The sequence below is a fragment of the Boleophthalmus pectinirostris genome, unplaced genomic scaffold (assembly GCF_026225935.1).
Source record: "Boleophthalmus pectinirostris isolate CB_2022bp ecotype Guang Dong unplaced genomic scaffold, ASM2622593v1 HiC_scaffold_10, whole genome shotgun sequence".
Classification (NCBI taxonomy): Eukaryota; Metazoa; Chordata; class Actinopteri; order Gobiiformes; family Gobiidae; genus Boleophthalmus; species Boleophthalmus pectinirostris.
The window spans coordinates 29,207,190-29,229,057 of record NW_026570971.1 but is presented as its reverse complement, the minus strand read 5'-3'; the positions used below and the strand labels follow the sequence as shown (position 1 = coordinate 29,229,057).

Here is a 21,868-nt window from a genome sequence, read left to right as displayed (position 1 = left end):
TGGTATATTAAGCTTTTCCCAAATCCTGTAGGAAGAAGGACGATAACGTCTTTACCCTTGATGAAATTCACCAAACATTCTCTTTGTTCCGGCTTTAAATCCTCGATCTTGGGAATCGTTGACAACACAGAATATATGACACTTCGCTGATTGGGTTTTTGTAAGTTTTTGCAAACCGTCTATTGTATTTTGATTCCTGATCTAGTCGCTGGAGGGAAATGAAACTGAGCGGAGGCACTAGGTGGCGCCAGCCTGACTAGATTAATCCTGCATCCATACTAAAATAGTTCTGATGCTGTTGTGAGGTAAAAATCTGTAGGAACTGCATTTGTTTAGCCACCATACAGTAAGTAAATTACAGTCATTTAAGAGATGTAAACCAGGTCTAAAACAGGACTATTCTAGCTCTAAACTACAGCATAAATTAGACCACTGTACTACTTCTTAAAAGACTAACCCAAAAGACAAAAAATTTGATAAAGTTCAAAACAAAATAAATCAAAATTCACTTAAAATATTATTCTTCTGTTTTTGTAATAACATCATATTTGGGACATTCTGGAGTGTAGTGCAAACAACAAATACCAACTGTTAAAATTAAAATAATCAATAGTCCACTAGTCACGGTTATTTCGATAAATCATTGAAGCCCTATCCTCAAAACCATATCACAGAAACCAATAAAACACTAACAAAAATACCAGCTGAAATCCTTCTTTATTGCAATGAAACTGGTCCAACTTATCAATAGCATCAGCGCGTGAAAATAAGATAGAAATTAATATTAAACAATAATCTAAAACATTTTAATAAGAAGCTGTAAGGCAGTAGTACAAACGGAGTGTGGTAAGGCTCAGGCGGCAGTTTTCTTGGGCCTGCCTCTGGGTTTTTTTTTGACCAGTCCGGGTGAACTCTCTGTCGCCATTTCTGTGAATTTCGGCAGTGCTTTCTTAGCTTTGGGGCTTTTATTGGCAGCCTTCTTCACACCATTGACCTCTGTAGGAAAATAACATGTTAATAACTTACATGAGGTTATATAAGAAGGATTATAACGAAGATAAAATGTACCTTTCTTTTTAGTGACCCTTTTTTTCTTGACGGGACCTTCTTCCTCTTCGCTGTCTACGCCGTCCTCTTCAATTACGACTTTTTGTTTCCGTTTGGTCGCTTTCTGAAATGAGACAATTAAAGATGATCAGGAAGTGTATGTTAGCATGCTAGGTGTTCTTAGCTTTACCGTGACTGCAAAACTCCGCTCTGGTCTCTGAAAGTTGGCAAAAGTGCTTACAAACTCATCGAGGTGAATAATTAGGAAGTTCAGAATGCATAAGGTAAGCGAGGAATAACTTTCAACCATCGCAAACTGTTTGAAATGTGAAAAAGAACTAGAATTTGTTTTCAAGACTGGAAAAATACAGTACAGTGGCTTTAAAGGTGCAGTGTGTTTACATTACATTTATTTATCTTTCCACAGACAGTAGGTGACACCACAGGGCTAAGTTACATTTTTAGATCTCACCCACAGTAAGAATCCAAGTTTTTAGGTTAAATAAAAAAAGAAATGTTATTGAGTAAGTGCAAGATGTGATTAATGCCATACCAGGATATTCCAGATTAGGGGTTTGCAAAAATACTGAAATATCGATATATGTGTTTAATGTGATGCTACAGTATTGATATCGTGGGCTGCTGTATCGATATATTGCCAAGAGTCATTTTTGGTATAGTTTACTAAATTATTTTGTTACAGCGCTACAGTTTTGTTGCTTGTTTAGTGGAAGGAAACTCGTTTAAGCCACACATTTGACATTTTCACAGTTTTGAAGATGAAAATGTTTGTGTTTCATATTCACTTTGCACAAAAAGTGGTTCAACAAAGACTTTTAGTATCACAGCTATAAATTCGCCTTTATTTTTTAAATGAACAGTATCGAATCATTTTGAAATATATCATACTGACTTGTACTGAATCGTAAGCTCACTGTATCGAGGTATGTATCATCTCGTGGCCTATATATCGAGATATGTATCATATTGTGGTCTATGTTTTGAGATATGTATCGTACCGTGGCCTATGTATCAAGGTACGTATTGTATCGTGGCCTATGTATCGAGATATGTATCGTATCGTGGCCTATGTATTGATATGAGGTATGTATCGTATCTATGATGAGTATGATCGATATGTATCGTATCTTGGCCTATGTATCGATGTATGTATCATATCGTGGCCTATGTATTGAGGTATGGATCGGATCGGCAACTTCTGAATGATACCCAGCCCTATTCCAAACAAAACAATTACAACTCCGTGGAGGCAAGCAGGTGGCGGACCCTCCATCAGAAAAGTTACACAGTGCACCTTTAATGTCTGCAGATTCAATTACTAAAATGTACTGTAGTTTTTGCCTGTACGTAATAAAACATGATTATTAAACATGAGCATGAAAAGCCACTTAAAGAGTCATTCCCTTTAACAAAGCCGCTCACCTCCTGTGCCCGCCCCTTCCTCCTTTCCAGGCCTTGAAACTCAATCTCCCCCCTTCCCGCTCTCTCACCCCTGCCCCCTCTCCCTCCCCTCTCTCCCTCCTGTCCCCCCTTTCCCCCTCTCACCCTTGCCCCCCCCCCCCACGCCCTCCCTCCCCCCGACTCCATTTTGGTCTCCATTTTGACAATTGCTACCTCATGATCACTATGCAGCGCCCGCTGAGGTGAACAGATTGGCGGGATAATTGCATACAATAACCAGCGCCGAGGCCCGGTAACCCCACGGCTGGCACCGACCAGGTCCCAAGTGGTATCTTCCATATGCAGAGGGAAAGAGAGAAGGAGAGAGAGAGAGAAGGACAGAGGGAGAAAGAGAAAGAAAGAGGGAGGAGGAGAGAGGTAGAGGTAAGAAGAGAGTAGAGGGAGAAAGAGAGAAAGAGGGGAGGGGGAAGAAAGGGAGAGAGGGGGAGATGGAGCGGGGTAGAGAGAGAGAGGGATAAAGCAGGAGAGAGAGAGAGAGAGAGAAAGGGAGAGGGAAAAACAGCAAGAAAGGGAGAATAAGAGAAAGTGGAGGAGGAAGAATGAGAGAGAAGGGGAGAGAGAAAAAGAAAGGAGAGGGGGAAGAGAGAGGGAGGGAGATAAGAGGGGTAGAGAGAGAGAGACAGAGAGAGAATGAGGGGGTAAAGCAGGAGAGAGAGAGGGAGAGACAGAGATGGGAGAGAGGAGAGAGAAAGACAGAAGAAAAAAGAGAGAGGGGGTGAAGAAGAAGAGAAACACATGAAGAGAGGGTGGGAGAGAGAGAGGACTGGATGGAGGATAGAGAAAGAATGAGGAGAGCCGAAGGAGAGAGAAAGAAGAGAGAGAGAGAGTGTGGGGACTAAAACAGATGAAATGGAGAGATAAAGTAGGAATTAAGAGTGATCACGCTGGAAGAGCAATAAAAAGCTTGGAAAGATTTTATGGGCAGGATTTCCAAGTCGATAAAACCAAGATGCTAAAGTTGTTCCTTTTGTCTGGGAATGTTGTTTGCCACAGTTCACAATAGAACGCTATATTTGTGCCAGATGCCCTTCCTGTTTAGTGACCCAGTGGTTTGTGGGCGAGTGGGGAAGTGCTTCATTCACTGCCCAAGTTATTGTTATGTTTGCATTTTGTTTTCTGACACTAGGAATCAATAATTTTATTTTATTTTTTTAATCTGTTAATAGTTTCATTATCATCTTCTTAGTATTCTTAGCAGTTAAAAGTTAAGAGAACTCACATAATTTATAAAATGTTGGTAAAAAATTATGTTATTTTATTTCTTATATCTTGTGTGTATGTGTGTTTTTTAAGTTTAAATACATTTTTGTGATATGGGGTCAAATACTTGATTTTACTACTAGTTTCAATGTACAAACAAAAAAAGTATAGCTTTCTTATTATGTAATCATTATTATTATTATTATTTTTTTTAATAGATGACCTGTAATTAGTTTAAAGTACATGTATTGTATAGTGTATAGCCCAATATACAAACAATATAATCCACTTTATTTATATAGAACTTTTTTATTTTTATATTTAGACAGTAAAAGAGTAAATCCTAAATAAATATAAATAAATAAATAAAAAGTATTAGCATACATAAAGCAAACAATTGTTAAAACTATAAAATTAATTTAAAATAAAATCTAAATAGAAGGAATTGCTTTAACATACATAAACCCTGGTAGTATAATCCAGTATTTGACAGTGTACAGACCTTGGGTGATGCAGCCCCGTTGACTGAGCTGAACTCCAGTTTCCCGTCATCTTTGGCCTGCAGAGTTTTGAGTCCCGTCTGAAGGATGGAGCGCAGTTTGTCGTAGGGAGGCTGCTCCTGGTACCCCAAAGTTTTCACCTCCTCCAAGTACTTCTGGAGCTCACCTACAACAACAAAAGTCTCTATGGTTACACACACACACACACAGAGAACTCCAAGTGAACCAGACAACCAAGTTCAAATAATCTATATCTAGAGTTCACCTACAACAACAGTCACTATAGTTAGATAGTTAGATATTTTACAACAACAATGAAACAATAATAATAAAACAGTAATTCATCATTTATAGAGATGCACTGTACTGTACACTAATCCAATGGAAAACAGCTCCAGAGACGGAACAATTTGGTGTCCCCAGCTCCCACGAATTAATCTGAGTACGGATCTGATCCGGCACCGTGTGGATGCCTGAAAACGCTGATACGCTGATGTAGGTCTATGCACAGTGAAGTAATTCACCGCCAAAACGCTAAGAGGCTAGAATATATGTCCATTCATATATACGGTCTATGTGTATGACCTGCAGACGTATAATCTCTGAAAAGTTTAATATGAATAATCTCCAGCATAATAGAAGCACAGAACAGACTCACTATCAGCAAAACACCCCTCTGTCACAGAAAGAACACTTATATTCTACTGAGTTGTGTCCTTTAGTCTGACAGAAGCTGCAAGCATTTTTTTAAGCACTCAGTTTATGCAACTTAGCCATGCGGTTTTAAGTTTAGTTTCTGTAAAACGTAAACAAATATGCTCAAAGCTGTGCCGACAGAGAAGGATCGCGGACACAGAAACAACGTGTCTGAACACAAATTGTTTTCGATACGGTGATATAGTGATTCGTTTCAGTGTAAACATAACCTGAGTGTGCTTAACTATAGTCTATATTTGGAGCTCACCCACAACAACAGCAATGAGAAAAATATGTGTATTAAAAGGTGCACTATGTAACTTTTCTAGTGGGCAAACTGTTTCTGTCTGTGGTGTGTGTATGTTATCGTTTTGCCTCGAATGTTCCACAGTATGCATAAAATGTGTTTATCTCCGTGGAGACAAGCGGGTGAGGTCACCACCAGGCCGAGTTACAGGTCAAATCTGTGGAGAGGCGACCACCCTCACTGTAATAATGCATGTTTTTCAAGATAACAAACCACCTGCGTCTGATTAAACGTGATACAGTGTGACAGGATAAAAATTGTGTTTCTATGTTAAGTTAGGTGTTAAATCCTGTTCATTAAAGTCACGCAAGTTGTCAACATCAGTGTCAGGCAATCAACAAATGCACTTAAGCAGCCCCCTCTACTGATAACAGCCTGATAAAAATTATGGTATTGTTAAAGGTAAAGTGTAGTGGTTTTGGAGATCTAAAATATTACAGAAAATATCCTACAACATGTCAAATATTTATTGTTTGTTTATTTTTACTTTAAAGCTGCACTATGCAACTTTTCCAGGTAAGGGCCTACCACATGCTCATCTGCATTGAGATGGTTTTGCTTTGCCTGAAATGTTCCAAAATATGGCATTACACGCTTCTAAATCCATAGAGACAAGAAGAGAGGAGGAGAGCCCACTCACAGTAAGAATGCATGTTTTTTAGCAATAAAAACATTCAGAAATTAACTATGCAAAATAGACAAGTTGAATACCATACTGTGAAACATTATAGACAAATAAAAACGTCTCACCAGTGAAAACAAACAAGTGGCATAACCCCGACCAGAAAAGTTACATAGTACACTTTTGGAGCTATTTCCAGTGTTATTTTGCATTTTACTTTACCCTCACTGTAGTAGCATTCACAGAACTCTAAATTTAACTCTGACTGTACTCTATCATCCCTCCCTCTTTTTCTCTCATCCTCTCTTACTCATCCTCCTTTCCACACTTCCATTGCCACCATAATGTTCCACTTTGGTTGCCGTGGTTTCGTTGTGTTTGGTGCGACTTTCCTCAGACGCAGACACACACACAGATGGAGTTGTAAACAACAGTTCGGCGGTGCTCAGCGGGGCAGAAAAGGAGGAGGTGTGACGCTGCTTCGTGTTCTGCGGCGCTCCTGCCTGAACTGACGCTGCCCGGGGTCAAAGTGCCAACGTTAAAAAGGCAACGTGAACGACGGTGAGAAAGCGGCGACAAGACTGGAGAGATGCGACCACTTACAGCCACGTTACAGCGCGTATACGAGAGAGGGGGAGAGTGGGAGAGGGAGAGGAATAGGAGTGGAAGGAGAAGGGGGAGGAGAGAGAAGGGAATGAAGAGGAGAAGAGAGAGAATGGGGGAGAGAGAAGAGGGGAGACAGACAGATAGATGGATAAATGACAGGTGGGGGGATAAAGTGGATAGAGGAGAGCAGGATAGAGAAGAAAGGGACAGAGAAGGGAAAGAAGAGAGAGGGAGGTGAGAAGGAAGAGAAGCAGGAGACTTGGAGGTAAAGTACTTCTATCTAAATAGAAAGAATAAACGCTACACAGTGCAACTTTAAAGAATTTAAGAATGACTTGACTTTTTAGAAATAGTAGCCTAGGACATATATTACTACAATTAATAGTTATAAAAAAGTAGCTGTGATTATGCTAAAAGTACTGTGCTTGTTTCACTCACTTGGTTTGTCTTGTGAGGGAAAACACTTTGTCATGAATTCTGAAATGTTGTCTCGAAACCTAAAGTAGAAAAAAATAATATTTTTAAACAACAGTTCATCAAGCAACACACAAATAATGTCATTCATTGCAATGTCATTTCCGATAGAGGAAGGAGATAGACTGAATCGAAAAAATAACTAACATTGGAACTGTTTTGGAGAGATGCAAAATTAGAAATAAATAATTAAAACTATTAAAAATGACCGAAATGTCTAGTGTACTGTGGTCCAAAGCAAGAAAAACAGTCTGATGAACATCTTTTGCCGAAACCTAATTTAAAATTTTAAAAAAGCTTTTGGACATTGGCCATCTTGAGTGTGCTATGCATTTTTTACTTTTAGAAATGTCTAGTGTAACTTCGAAACGAGGGAGAGATTTCTGAACTTTTAAGGGTACTTTGTTAGTCTATTCACATTTTGTGCTAAACATCAACCAAGATTTTACAGGGACATTTTAGCACACTCTTGATGCATTATTGAAATCATCTTAATAGTAATAATAGTAGTAGTAGTAGTAAAATCTGACTTATGTAGCGCTTTTTGGACACTTTACAAACAAATGGAAGCAACACTCTAGAAAACAGGGGGAATCAAAGGGGGAAAGCCAGACTGAACAGGTTATTAGCAGTGATTTGTAGTGCTGCAGTGAGTCCGAGTTCCTCATGGATTGTGGGAGTGAGTTCAGAGGAAGGGATGTCGGCAGTGAAGGCTCATTCCCCCATTAATACCAATATTGAGATAATAAAACAAAACAAATATTGATTTAAATTGCCCACCCTTAATTTCAGATATACTGTAGTTTCACCTGATTTTGGAGTCCCTGACATAGATGGGGTCCTGCAGTTTGTCCTCCCAGGGCAGGCGACCACACAGCCACTGCACCATACAGTAACCCAGGATCTCCAGGTCCCCTCTCCTGCTCGGGGCTGCACCACAAGCACAGGCAAAAACAGTTAAAGGTGCTTTGGGTAACTTTTCCGGTGGAGGGTCCGTCAAATGTTTTTCTTTATGGAAATGTTATTGCTTTGTCTGGAATGTTTCACTGTAAAGTAGCTTTATATCTTCATTGAGATCAAACCAGACCAAGTTACAGGTCAGATTTGTGGAGAGCCAACCCCGCTCACAGTCACAAAGCATGTTTTTGTAGGTATTTTTGAGCTATAAAACCACCTGCGATTTAATAAAAGTAAGGTAGAGCTGTTTAATGTCACACTGTGGAACATCCCAGGCAGAGCAATGACATCTCCAGAGAAACAAGCAGGTGACGGACCCCCAAGCAAAAAGTTACATCGTGCACCGTTAATGTGTGTTGCTAAACCAAATATTCCTTCATAATAAACAACATTACTTAAAAAAAAAATCCTCAATTCACTGTTGTGACATTTTCGTGGCATTTATCTTTTAATAAAAACATGATATTTTGGCTGAACAGTGTGTCATAACAGATGGTTTTTGGAGTTTTTAATGAATAAATATTAGGACTTCTTTTTGCCGACAATAACTGAAAATGTATTTGTGTACAGACATCTTGTACGACATCCTTCACGTGAAATAACACTCACACTTTCCTTAAATATTTTTCTTGGATTTTAAACTCTCCTACATTGTCAGCATGTTTTAATTATTTTGGAAGTTTGGGTTGTCAAAACGCATTATAAGAACACATGATGACTGTTGACATTGACTGGACTCAATATTTTATTTGCGAAAACATTTCACCTCTGGTTTTAGTGATGAGTCATTGACAGTAGTTTATTTATTCATGTTTACAGTACATGAATTTTTTAGTTTTCCAAACATTTAAATGTCCTTAAGTTTCCAGTCAGTCCATGATGATACTTGTCACAATAACAAGTAAGTAAGTATGGTAAGTATTTGAATTATGGTATGTTGCTATACAGAAAATACTACAATAAACAGTACTATATGTGAAAGTACTTTATACACAACAACACAATGACCATAAGGCAGAGTAATCCTCCTAAACCTCTTTCTGAACGTAAAATATAGTTTAAAATGAATAAATACATAAATATAACAAAACAACTTAAAGAGCCCATATTATGCTATTTTCTGATCTACGTTATAATGTTTTTTTCTTGTGTTGCTCAAACGTGAATGAAACAAAACAACTGCAGGTATGTTTTTGAGGAGGAACACCATTATAACATTGCTCAAAGAGTAAATTTTCTGTAATATAGGACCTTTAATTACCATCTATGAGTCACAAAAGTTACAAAAAGTTCCCAACTAATGCAGATAAAAGGTTCAAACCCCCCCCTATTAATTACTGAACAATATAGTAATTATATAGTAATTATTGTGACAGGCCTACAGTCCATAATGAAAATATCCACCCCCTCTCAGAGCTGTGGTTAGAACTGTGGTGCACTTACTTGCTCCCTTGTGTGCGTCGATGCTGGTGAACTCAATGGTCCCATCATGGCACCTCTTTGGGTCCTCCTTGTAATCTTTTTGGACCCCGTCTGGAGAGTACCTGTACGCCAGACCATAGTCCACCAAGTAAACCTGGGTCAGAGAGTAGAGAGGGCTTAGTCTCTATCACAATGAGTACGGTTGCAATTAGTAATTCACAAAATGTATATACAGACCATCTTAAAATAAATTAGAATATCGTGAAAATGTTTAATATTTTTTGTCATCTATGTAATACATGGGTTTGACATTCTGAAATGAGTGACAGAAAATATTGAACTTTTCCTCAAATTTTTTGAGATGGTATGTAATTGAGAGAGTAATGTTTATTTTATATAGCACAAAAACAAACAAAAAAAACAACAAAACAAAAACACCACAGTAGATAAAAAAGTAGGTGCAGGAAGAGGGAAAAATGCCAATATTAAAATAGCATAATTTTATCTGCAAACAACTAAATATACTGTATTATAAAGTAAAAAGTATCCAGTAGTATTTAGATGTATCCAATATGGCATTATAAATTCCTTGAGATTTAAGTTAGAAATTCATATAAAAGTCAGCTCTAAGATGGTGAGCAAAACACAGATTTTAAAACCAAAATCACAAATATAGTAATCATAATCCTTGTCAGAAAAAAAAACAAGTGTTTCAAACACTCATCTGAAGAAAAAATAATGAATATTTCCCTTTTTAAAATTATGTATTAAGTAGCAGGAAGATTAAACAAAATTGGATTCCTGGTAAGTAGAGAAGCACAGCCATAAAAGCCTTACCAAATTTAACTCCCATGAGGCCAGTTTTAAATTGTCATTTATAAATAGCTCTTTAATAACAGCTCCAATGATACATTATTAATCTTCAGATTAAATATTTGCCCCTGCCCCCTCCTTGTTTTCCACTAAAAGCTGCCATCTAATCTGCCCCTGTTTGGAGCGCACTCACACACACCCTCCCTCCTCTCAGGACTTAATTGAATTTAATGAAGGAGCACCACTAGTGTTATGATAAAAAAGCCTGGCCAGCCAATACTACATTGCTTTCAGAGTACTTAAAGGCCCCATATTAGCCTGTTTTCTGATCTATGTTATAATGTTCCTTGTTCCTCATCCCTCATCCAAAACACACCTGGACTTGTGTTTTGTTTCATTCACAAATGTTTAACACACAAACCCTGCATATTTAGGAGTTTTTTTTTTCTCTAACAGAAAACACTCTGTTCCACCTTGTGATGTCATGTTGTAATACAGAAGTACCCCACTGTGTTTGCAAACATTACTGTCTCTATGAATTCTGTGCTAAAGCAGTTATTGGATTGTTGAAAAATATGACATAAACATTAGAATAAAGTGCAGTTTTAGGCTGGTTCATTAGTAGTAAGATGTGGAGCACTGACCTGGTTTGGATCGCTGTAGCTCAACATGAGGTTGGATGCCTTGACATCAGCATGCACATACTCATACTCGTGAATGTACTCCAAAGTATCCAGCTAATTACACAAGAGAAATCAAATGGTAATTATATATAATTATAAATTATATATATATTCAAATTTATTATTTGTCTGACAAAAATACCACAGGTCATAAAACAAGCTAAAACATGTTAATATCTTACCAGTCGAAGACCGAGCTGCAAGACTAGTTTTCTGGGGAACCGTTTTCCACCTTCCTCAAACTTCTTCTGCAGATCTGTGCCAAGTCGGTCTATGACCATAAACCTATACCTGAATCACAAATACAGTAATTAGGAGTTATATTTAGTTTCATAATATGCATCAGAAACCACAGATATTATATTCATGCTAAGAAAGAAAGGCACATAAAACCATGAAAAACAAACAGTGTTCTAATGTAACTTATGCAAGCTTACTTCCTCCCTCCTTTCTCGTGAAGTCCTGAGCCCCAGTATTTGGGAACACCTAAACTCTTCAGCTTGTGCGACTTTATCCAGTTCTGAACTGCAACAGGGAGAGAAATCTGTAGTAATCTGTAGTAGACAAGTATGCAAGAATTTCACTTCAATATTTCTTAAACATTACCCACTTGTGCCTTCTTGAATGTTGTAAAAATGTTCAAATCTGATTGTTTTACTGATAAATGTTTTATATATACAAAATTACAAAAATAAATTATATTATAGTTATTTATGTTTACATTTTGTGTTTTGTTCTCAACTTGATTTTATTGTCATTATGAGACACACAAGTGTGCACACAACAAAATTTTGTTGCAATTGTGACAGAGTTAAAAATCACCAGCATAATATTTAATATTATTATTGTTTTAAGTACTTAATAAAGTGCCTATGCATTGCATAAAGGAAAAGTAGATTTGAAATATAGAATTATGCTACAAATTGACCTTTAGGAAATTATGTATCCTCAGTATTGGATATTTAAACCACTAGGAGTGCAGCCATTACCTTTAAACATTTCAGTAACTTTTATGAACGCAAGGTTAACTAATGTTGGAGTGTGAGCTGCTCAAAGTAATAAGAGCATAAACTCGTTGAGGAGAGTCGGGCAGGGCGGCCGCCAGCTAATCTGCTGCTGGGACAAATATTTACCAACAACGTGAGAATCCACCATGAATAAAATATGAGCGCTTGGTTTCTTAGTAATATAACAGTTAATTGTCAGGGGAGAATGACATTTGGATTGTTATTATATAAAATGCAAAGCTGCGGCCTCGGGGCAACAGAGCAGCCACCAACTGCCTCTCCTCCTCTGCAGGTCCCTCCTGTGCTGCGGCTACAAGATTGTCTTTTTTAATTAAGAAAGTTGAGTTTCTTTTATTTGTTTGCCCTGGTGATGAGAGACGTTGGTGTTATGATCACAGGGCTAACTTTGGCTTAGTGAAATACAGTATAGTTCTGTTTGTGTGGTTACAAACAGTGAAGAGGCTTACTCAGCTCGGGCTTTGCTGCTCGCATGTAGAATTTGAGCTCGGAAAATAGGGGGCCACTTTCACTGGGCTCCTGAGAAGACAAATAAGAAAAAAACAAACAAAATGATAGAGATAATTGTATCAAGTGTTGTAATAACATAATAAGTACTTACACATTAAACAATACAGATTACATATAATTTAGAAAAACAAGCATTACATATTAGGAACAACAATAAGGAAAATATCATAATATTGTATTGTCAGAAGTTTTACACTGATATCATTTGTTATCACAACATATAAAATTACAAGCTTCTTTGCTTAAACTTTTTTTTTTTTTTTTGCAGCAGCAGCAGCAGCAGGTGAGACAACAGAAAACTATCTTTTTGCTCCCTTTGAGTGCAGACTACATGAAGAAAAGAAGTAATATATATGTATATATATATATATATATATATATATATATATATATATATATATATTTTTTTTTTTTTTTTATTACAATAATTGCATAGTATGGGATTTGGATAGAGTTACAATTTATTAGATATAATGCACTCTGACAAATTACATTCAAGTAAAGGCCGAAGTGAATGCCTCTGTTGAACAATGATGATGTGAAAAAGGAAATATGATGAAGGTGTTGTGACTGCTGTAACTTGACCAACTGCCAAAACAGTAGCAGCAAAAGAATGGACCCAAACCAAAATCTATTGATCGTTTATTGACTCATTATTATGTGTCCAGCTTTAGCTTGAGGCCACAATTAGTATTTAGTATTTTATGCAGTGTTAGTGTACATAATGAACTCAAATTATAACTGGCACGACATACTGAAAGAGAAAGAAAAAAAAAAAAAAAAAGATGTTTGTTTACATGGCCCACATGCTTACCACTTTTATGACGTAGCGGGCGTCTGAACCAACAGGTTTTGCAGAATTTTCCTCAGCTACAAAACATTGACAACACAACATAAATAATAGCAACACACATATTCATAAGATCTGCTATTGCCACGTTTACAGCTAAAAATCTAACTGAACCCCATTAAACTTATATCTTATTCTTACCCAAGTAAATAAGCCCGAATCCTCCTTGTCCAATAGGTGCCCCGAGTTTCCAGGCTTTCTTCCCCGTGTCAGTGAGCACCTCTCCGGGGGGAAACTCCTCTGCCAGCTTCCTCTTCGCTGGAGCTCTGCCTTTCCCTCCTCCAGCAGCTTTGGCTTTAGGAGGCATCTGTATCATGCACAAGTTAGCGAGTCATTCATCACGATGTTCTGTGATGCTAAAATGGTCACGGACAGAGCTATCTAAAGTTAGCAAAAAGCACTTCCACGTATATGTTACGATATTAGGACTACAAGCTTGATTTCGCATCTGATCTGCGGTATTCTGATGATTTGAGATTAGATTAGACTACATCAAAATGCACTGTAGTAGTAGCCAACTTCAAAACTCATTGTAAACGAACTACGTGGCTTATTTTCATAGCAGCTAGCATGAATAATGTTTTTTATTTACGGTATACACGTGGCAGCAGCAAGATGACACATCAGGATCAGCATTAGCTACACGTAAAAATGCTGTTTGATCACAGTTTTATTTAGGATGCTCACAGTTAGCCACGTTAGCAGGTGTAGTTAGCATAATTTTCGAGTCGGGATGCCTCTACTTCCACGTCTACCTAGCATCGTGCCAACGCAATTACAGCATAAACACACGATTATTGCAGGAGCTGCGATCGAAATAGCGGACACGTACCTTTTGATGGCTGTTGGATGAGATTTGTGCGTGTTTTGTTTAGCTATCGGACACCAAACTTCCCGCAAAACTACCGGAGCGGAAGTGGCGTCACGTCAGTTTTGGTATTCCATTGGTCACTTACGCAAACGTGAGAAAATTCGCGTATCATCTTTTTTTCTTCAAAAACTAAGACAGTTTTTTAGCAGGGTGGCCAGATTTTCAAAATACAAAACTGGGACATCTCTGGTTTAGGTTGTTTGGTAATAATAATAATAATAAAAATGTGAAATGAGTGCGTAATTGTTATGCACACGGCACTAATGTGAGTCAGTATAGTCACGTTTTCTTTGTGTTTTGGTGATTTTTAAGCAGATTTTCGGTATTTTACCTAAACAAATAACAATCTATGCCTTTCTTTACTGTTGGCAAATATCAGATTGATGAAAAATAGGGGCATCTGGGACATTTCTGGGCTAAATCTACTGGGACTACCCAGGGCTCAAAAATGAGACTGTCCTGGGTTAAATACAGATGTTTGGTCACCCCACTTTTTGGTAAAGTTTTTAGCTGCTTATACGAAGTCAAAACGTGCAATTTTGTTGTATGATGAAGTCAAATTTGAGAGTTATCAGGTAATATATGCACCATACACAGCAAACACGAAATGCCTTTCTTTTTATTTCATGTAACGCTAATGTAGCACGTGCAATGCTTGCTATCTTTGCTAACTTTATTATTTATTTGATTTATTTATTATTTGTTTTATGAAGCAAAACATGCATCCATAAAAAAAAAATAGTTGTGCAATATAGTAGACAAATTTTTATTATTTTTTTTTTACATTATTAATTTTTCTTCCGCCAATGCATGTTGTCAAATTATTTTAGCTAAGGAGTTAAGCAGATTGTCATACTGTGAGCTTGTGGTACAAATTAGCAAAGCCCCCTAATTCCCATTGAGAATCCACAGTGGAATACCTTGCCATTTGTTTAGCAACCCTGTACTCAGCCTCCTGAAATAGACAGAGCCCCAGTGACATTTCTCATGTTACGATTTATGCAGTGGTTGATATAAACACAGGTCCCAGTTTTCTTTGGTAGTGACCCTCTTGAAGTTTTAAGAGCCATTTTTCCCCCGTATCTTTTTGTTGACTTGCCCTTCATGCTTAGAGAGTTTGTGATAAATATGGTTGTAGCCTCCAGTTATTCTCTGCTACACATCAAGTGCAAAAATGAGGAAAATATGGAGTTAATTAGCAAACACTCAAGGTACAAGTTTGCACTCTGACCCCTACCATTTATTACTTGAGAGTCGAGCATGCAGTACCTATTGTTGTAAACTTAAAACAACAATTATTTGCCTTAAACTTATTTTAATTGTTAATATCTTCAATGTAAATCAACGTATTGGTATTGGATCGGGATGCAGGACATCGCAGAATACTTATATCTAAAGGTCAGTGCTAGTTTTCCCTATTAGTAAGTAAAAGTTATTTAGACAGGCCAAATTACTTAATCCTATTTCTTAATAAAATGTTTGTACCAATATTGGAAATAGTTATTTTACATTTTTACCACTGCATTTTGTTTCTTAAAGTTTCAATAGCTTAAATCTAAAACTTAAATGATCTTATAGGGTTAACCTTTAAATCATTTTTCATTTAAGAACTAAACAATACAATATTTTCCATAGACATTTTCCACGTTGTCACTTTTTCATTTGAAGTCTTATATGTCAGCTCATAGTTTTTAAAATGTCTCACTTCAGCTATACAAGGAAACTAAAGTAAACCTATCCTTGGGGTCTAGAATGACAACAAATTAGGACGGTTACCATAGCGAATACCAATTTAACGCTTTTTTTACCCCTTTGAATGGTGGAAAAAGTCCTCAAAATGTTGCTTGTAATAGGAATCTGAAACCCATGAATACCTTACCTTACCTTATACAATAACTATTATTATTTACAGATAAAATGTATGCTTTCATGTATTTTTACCAGGAGATGCCATGATATTGAACAGAGACAGCCAGGTATGAAAAAGCACACAGCCTCGCCTATTTACAAAGTGTCATTTGAAACCAACATACACGGTTTCACTTGCAACTCGATGCACATCTCATGAATAAGATATTGTTTCTTTAGAGTCACATCTTTCCATGCACCTCTCTTTACATCTACCATCGCCAACTGTTTATACATCAACTGCACAAATAAGGATTACTAAAACAGCTGTTGCCATGGCGTCACCCTCCTCTCAATCTTGACATAAGAAGTGTTTTTGGAGCCAAAGCTAAACTGACCCTTTTGAATTGCTACAGCTTGGGTTTTCATCGGAGGAGCGAGGGATGACCCGGTGCAATGGAAAAGAGAACCAGGAGCAGACGGACGAAGCGACAGAGAAAACAGGGACTGAAAAGAAGAAAAGTAAAGCAGAGAAGCATGTGTCTTTCCCTCCCGATGAGCAGATTGTGTCGGGGTTTGCCGAGCTCCAACACAAAAATGGTGAGAGGATAATGTGATAAATGAGCGTGCCATAAATTTTTTTGTATTTTATTTTTTTTCTTGTGATTTTTTTTTTTTTTTTTTTAAGTACGCCTATTATCTTCCTCACCACAATCTTATTTATAGAATATAACAATTATTCCCAAAGAAAATTTGTCATTTAAGGTGCACTATGTAAATGTTCTGGTGTAAAGTCCGCCACCTGCTTATCTCCATGGAAACGTTATTGTTTTTGCCTTGAATGCTGACGTGTAGTCTTTAAGGTAGTGTAGGAAATATAACAGGTAGTGTTGTCACAAATTTCAAACTTTATTTTGATACTAAGGAACTGACTCGATACTCAATACCAATTCCGATACCATAATGATTAAGTTTTCCGCATTAATTAATAGTACTTTCTTTTATGTTTCCATGTGGTATTTATAATATAAGAGGGTGGTAATAAACTACAGTAAATGTCTTATTTGGTAGCACCATTTTGGTTTTATAGGGAATGGAGGTCCCCTACAGTGTTAAAACCAAGCTGGTAATTAATTATTTTAACAGGCTTTACATTGTGTTTATTTTTGCAACAGCAACCATACTGTATGCTAAGAAAAGCCATCATCACTATTAGATGTCATTATGTAACTTTTCTAAAGAGAGGTTCACTACCTGCTTGTTTCCTTGGAGATGTTATTGCTCCACAGTCTTGCAGTCTTAAAAGTAAATATCTTGCATATATTAAATTAGTATTAGTATTGTTTTATTGTTCTAGAATCCCTTGTAAAACATACATGTTCTAAATATTGTTCTAAAATACCTTGTAAAACATACATTATACTGAATGAGCATGGGCATGACTCTCCATAGACTTGACCTGTGACATGACTTGGCTGCATCACTTATCTCCAGAGCGATAAACAAGTTTCATGTCGTACTGTGGATTGTTCCAGTCAAAGCAATACCATGTCCATGTCGACAATCAGGTAACATATCCTCCACCAGAAAAGTTCCACAGTGCACCTTTAACCTAATAAATATGAACAGTGGACATATGGGCGTTTTCCAGTACTATTGTCTTCCACTAGAGGGCTCAAATCAAACTTAGCTGCTCAATGGACACCGCCAAACAACAACTGATGCAGCACTTTTATTGATGGTCTTGTAATCAATCAGTTCTATTGCAAAAGTTTGGCAGTTTCGTAATTGATTTAAATGCAAAGCGTCTTTCAAAGGATATGTTATGATAAAGTATTCCCGTCTCCGTAATCCTCGGTGGTGTCTCACATCTGGATTGTCCCATCCCATAAGGCAATGCTTGATAAATCGAGTTGTCTGATTGGTTGATTTATAGTCCAGACAGAGATCCATGTCCTTCTTTTCACTCCTCAATGACTGCCTCTTTCCCCGTTGTAGTCGCAAACAGCTCATGGACCCCCCCTCTGCACTAGCACACTTTACCGTATGGCATTTCGCAGGCCCTTAAGCACTTTTGAATGGTTTGTGGTGCCTCGCTGGGATGTGAAGACATTAAATCGCTGAATGAGTGTATTGTTTTATTTCAGCTGACAGATGCCTCACCTTGACGGAGGTAATGGCGGCCTACCAACAGAGCTGCAGCAAGCATCAAGTCCAACCCAATGCACGTGTACTGGAGCTGCTGCAGGTATGCCAACTCACATGTTGTTGTTTTTTTTATCATTTTTACATTCTTGCATTTTATTTTAGAGGTTTTAGTTGTCTTATGAGTTGTATAGGTCAATGAGAGCTTGTTGTTTAGCATGTTTTGGTTAGGTCTTAGTAACTCTGCTCAATTATGGCAAAAATATCAGGAATATCTGGTTTATAAACAAACTCGTGATCATTTCAAAGAATGACTTCGGTCCTGTCAAAACTGATCCATGGATTCATGGCTTTCAGCTTCCTGTTTATAACTGACATATTGAGGCTCATTTAAAATAAATACTATTTTGAATTGTTACAACAGTGCAACAGTGCTAAATTTCCATCACCCTGAAACTCATGGATTTATTAGTAATTTCTTGAGACACTTAAATTAGAAATGCTAAGTTAGAAAAGTAGCTTCAGGTTTTGAGTGCACATGTCATTCTGAACAGTAAGTAATTAATTATATTTTTTAACAACAATTTTGTAATTGAATAAAGTAATAATTGAAAGAGTAATTTTAAATTTGAATAATTGCACAGCCCTTAGGCTTTGGGGAAAATTTCTAGAAGTAATTTTTTGGACAAATATTACATTCGCAACAGTATGTTTTAAGACCAAATTTTAGGGCACAGTGCACTTTTTAAACACTTCTGTGAGCATTATTATTAAACAGACCTCAGATTGAAATATGAACTATTAAACTGTAAACATGTTTGTAGAGGGCTCTAGTTTTATAGCACGTTTTATACACAATTAGGTCATATTGAAACCAGATATTTTGTGATTTTATTCTCTGCAGAGTACATTGTATTATCTAAACAATACAACCTCTCTGATTTGCTAATTGTGACCATTCAAATAGCAATTCCAAGTAATATTTCATCCCTCACTCTTTGAAAAAATTGCAATACCATCTAACTTAGTGCAATGAACCATATATAAACTTCTTATTAGGTTTCGCTCATAACTCACTGGTTTATCCCCAACAATAGTGCCATTGATTGACAGAAAAGAAAACATGCTACACTTTTTAAAGCAATATTCCATTTAATCAGTGACAAGAGACCACAGACCGCGATCACAAACTCCTGGTGAGAGGGGCTCCACTGTGGCAAAATGAAATTACTCCAAAGCAGAGTGCTGTAACCCGGTCCGTGTATGCAACATCAGCAACTGTGCAGAAAAGAACTCTAGCATGCAATGATGTTACGGCCGCCCAAAAAGGATCAATACTGAAACTAAAGCTGCAAAACCAAAAGATGAGAGACACAGCACAATATTAGACTGTGGAAATGGTAGGCGGTTGGCCAATATGTGCTGAAAAAAGTTCATATTTTGAGACAATAACCTAAAACAAATATACTAAAAATATGAATTGAATGAAAGAAAGCCCGCATTGCATTCTGTTAAAGGTGCACTATGTTTGGAGCGCCAATCCAGCTTTTTACAGTTCTAATACAGATTTTGATACTGTAGTTGTAAGTCTATCCTCATACCCATGCATATGTTGAAAACAGCATGTCTTTCCTTTATACAAAAATAAAATAAGACTAAACTAATCCAAATGTGTTAGGTAATGTAGCTGTTGTGTATCGCATGTATCTACAGAACAACTTTGTATAAATAAAACATTACATGAGACTTTCTGCGCCAACTACATCCAGTAAATAGTCATATTACATCGATTTCTTTGTCCAAACAGAATACCAGCTGAATCAATATTGGAAGCCGATATCTGATCCAGCAGATTTTTTTAAGTTTCGCCCCTGATATCTGTTAACAATATCGGATCCTTACACTATGTAAATTCCCAGGTGGGGACTGGCACCTGCCTGTTCTCATGGAGATGTTATTTCTTTACCTGGAATGTCTCACAGTATGGTGTTAAACTTATCTATCTTGCTAATGGAGGTGTTTTTTATTGCTAATAGATAGCTTGGAAACATGCATTCTTAGGCTACGTCCACACGACAACGCTCCTAGGTTTTTTTCTTTGTGGGTTGGAAAAAATTCGCATCCACACACGAGTGAAAACGATGTAATACATCTGCCACATCTGTATGTGGTGCTGTTAACAATGATAATCACCATTTTTTAAACTTTAAGGTAATTTTAGCCCTTTTTTGATGTATCCCAGAAATATAGCTGTTTTGCAAAAGTTAAACATAAGTCACAGGAAAAAAACATATATTCCACTGAGTCGTGCCCTTTAGTCTTACAGAAGTTGAACTGCACAATTGCAAACTGTTTTTGTGAGCACTTAGTTTATGCAAATTAGCCATGCAGTTTTAAGTTTTGTTTCTGTAAAACGTAAACAAATATGCTCAAAGCTGTGTGGATAGGGAAGGCTTGCGGACACAGAAACGACGTGTCTGGACGCAGATAGTTTCTGATACAGTGATATGTGGATTCCTTTCAGTGTAAATGTAGTCTTTGTTATCCGTGTGTTACAGTCTGCAGACTTGCATCTCCACAGATCTGATATGTAACTTAGCCTGGTGGTGTCATCTGTGCATAAATGGACATAGCTTACCTGCTAGCCAACACATTACATATAGAAAGTGAACATGGACATGCTTCTGGCTCTATCGACTCTGGCTCCAATTTACTTCGTACTGAAAATTGTCATCCCTTTCTCTGTAACTGCTGATGTCAGGCTCCTCATTTTGGTCTTAAAATGTTCGTATTAACTCGCTCTACATGATCCCAGTATTTTTATTTCACTATTTGGTCCATAAATAAATTCCTATTCCTAATATAGAACACGACTGCAAATTCGCCCCATAACTGCTAACCTCGGTGAGCTTAATGTAGCTGGAGCTGACGGGTGACATCACACTCCCTTAGTCTTAGTTTATATCTATGGTGTATCCTGATAGAGATTTTGTGTAATGCTGTACATATTCCTAACAAAACAGTCTCATACAAGTGGCAGACCTCCACCAGAAGTTACTCTCCTTTAATTTCAAGCACAAAACATAAATGAAACTTCCAAACATATTTCTCATAGTTGTCATAGTGATCTAAAGTGCAGGTTGTTTAAACTCACTTTTTTGCTGTATAAAACTAATTAAAATGTCACTTCCACTTTATGTTGACACAAATTAAATATCTGTCATGACTAAACCGGCACATTAAAGTTACATGTGTTAACTTCATACTTAATACTTGATGTGTTGACAAGATTGTATATGGGCAAACTGTTTTTTTAATAGTACTGATCTTTGTTGTTCTTGTAATTTCTTAATGCTGCTTGCACTGAAATAGAACAAAGGTTTATGGTCAATGTAGTTCTTTTTGCTTTTCTTTTTGCAAAACTATTACTATCACTAGACTTTTGATTAAGAAAAACCCTTGTCTTGTAATTTTCCCCACAAAGTAATAGCAGTTCCTTAAATACCATGTGTTTTTTATACTAGTTTTGATCAAGATCCTTCTAAAGGAAAGGTCTAATTTTATCCTCTTTATGTAATTTTTTTCTCATTACACAAAATTGACTCTTGTGAGCTTTAAACCATGATAAGCCAAGATTGTAAACAGCTGTAAAGTACAAAATGATCTGTAGTGATCAATAACATCTCTCCCTCTGTTGCAAGATACACTCACTTCTTCTCACTTCTTCTCTGTTAGCCTCTTTAACACTCAGCCTGGCATTTATAATTCATTTTATGTACATACCGACTTTACTTAGATGCTCCGTGTTAC

General features: G+C 37.0%; 2 protein-coding genes across 2 annotated transcripts in view; one reads left to right on the top strand and one right to left on the bottom strand.

The window, feature by feature from the left end:
* Nucleotides 1-700: 700 nt before the first annotated feature.
* On the bottom strand, nucleotides 701-14,157 carry vrk1 (VRK serine/threonine kinase 1). Its single transcript, XM_055161574.1, has 13 exons — nucleotides 14,027-14,157; nucleotides 13,336-13,501; nucleotides 13,159-13,214; nucleotides 12,284-12,353; nucleotides 11,247-11,334; nucleotides 10,992-11,100; nucleotides 10,771-10,863; nucleotides 9,335-9,467; nucleotides 7,744-7,864; nucleotides 6,899-6,957; nucleotides 4,232-4,395; nucleotides 1,069-1,171; nucleotides 701-996 (listed from the first exon to the last, which is right to left on the bottom strand). Exons 2-13 carry the CDS (start codon nucleotides 13,499-13,501, stop codon nucleotides 854-856), a joined length of 1,305 nt encoding a protein of 434 aa, XP_055017549.1. The 5' UTR covers nucleotides 14,027-14,157; the 3' UTR covers nucleotides 701-853.
* Nucleotides 14,158-14,206: 49 nt separating this feature from the next.
* Nucleotides 14,207-21,868, top strand: part of si:dkey-288a3.2 (protein phosphatase 1 regulatory subunit 37) — a 98,976-nt gene continuing 91,314 nt past the window's right edge. The window contains exons 1-5 of the mRNA XM_055161564.1: nucleotides 14,207-14,640; nucleotides 15,437-15,463; nucleotides 16,010-16,041; nucleotides 16,330-16,513; nucleotides 18,061-18,161. Of these exons, the coding sequence (XP_055017539.1) occupies nucleotides 16,018-16,041; nucleotides 16,330-16,513; nucleotides 18,061-18,161 (309 nt within the window). The 5' untranslated portion in view covers nucleotides 14,207-14,640; nucleotides 15,437-15,463; nucleotides 16,010-16,017. The remainder of the gene's footprint in view (nucleotides 14,641-15,436; nucleotides 15,464-16,009; nucleotides 16,042-16,329; nucleotides 16,514-18,060; nucleotides 18,162-21,868) is intronic.

Bases quoted from the DNA above. Each gene is read 5' to 3' on its own strand.
- vrk1 (XM_055161574.1), bottom strand. From the start codon at position 13,501: ATGCCTCCTAAAGCCAAAGCTGCTGGAGGAGGGAAAGGCAGAGCTCCA. The intron at 12,354-13,158 runs GTAAGCATGTGG...TTGTCTTCTCAG, and splicing joins CCCGCTACGTCATAAAAGTG to GAGCCCAGTGAAAGTGGCCC. The intron at 11,335-12,283 runs GTAAGCCTCTTC...TCCCTGTTGCAG, and splicing joins AGCAGCAAAGCCCGAGCTGA to TTCAGAACTGGATAAAGTCG.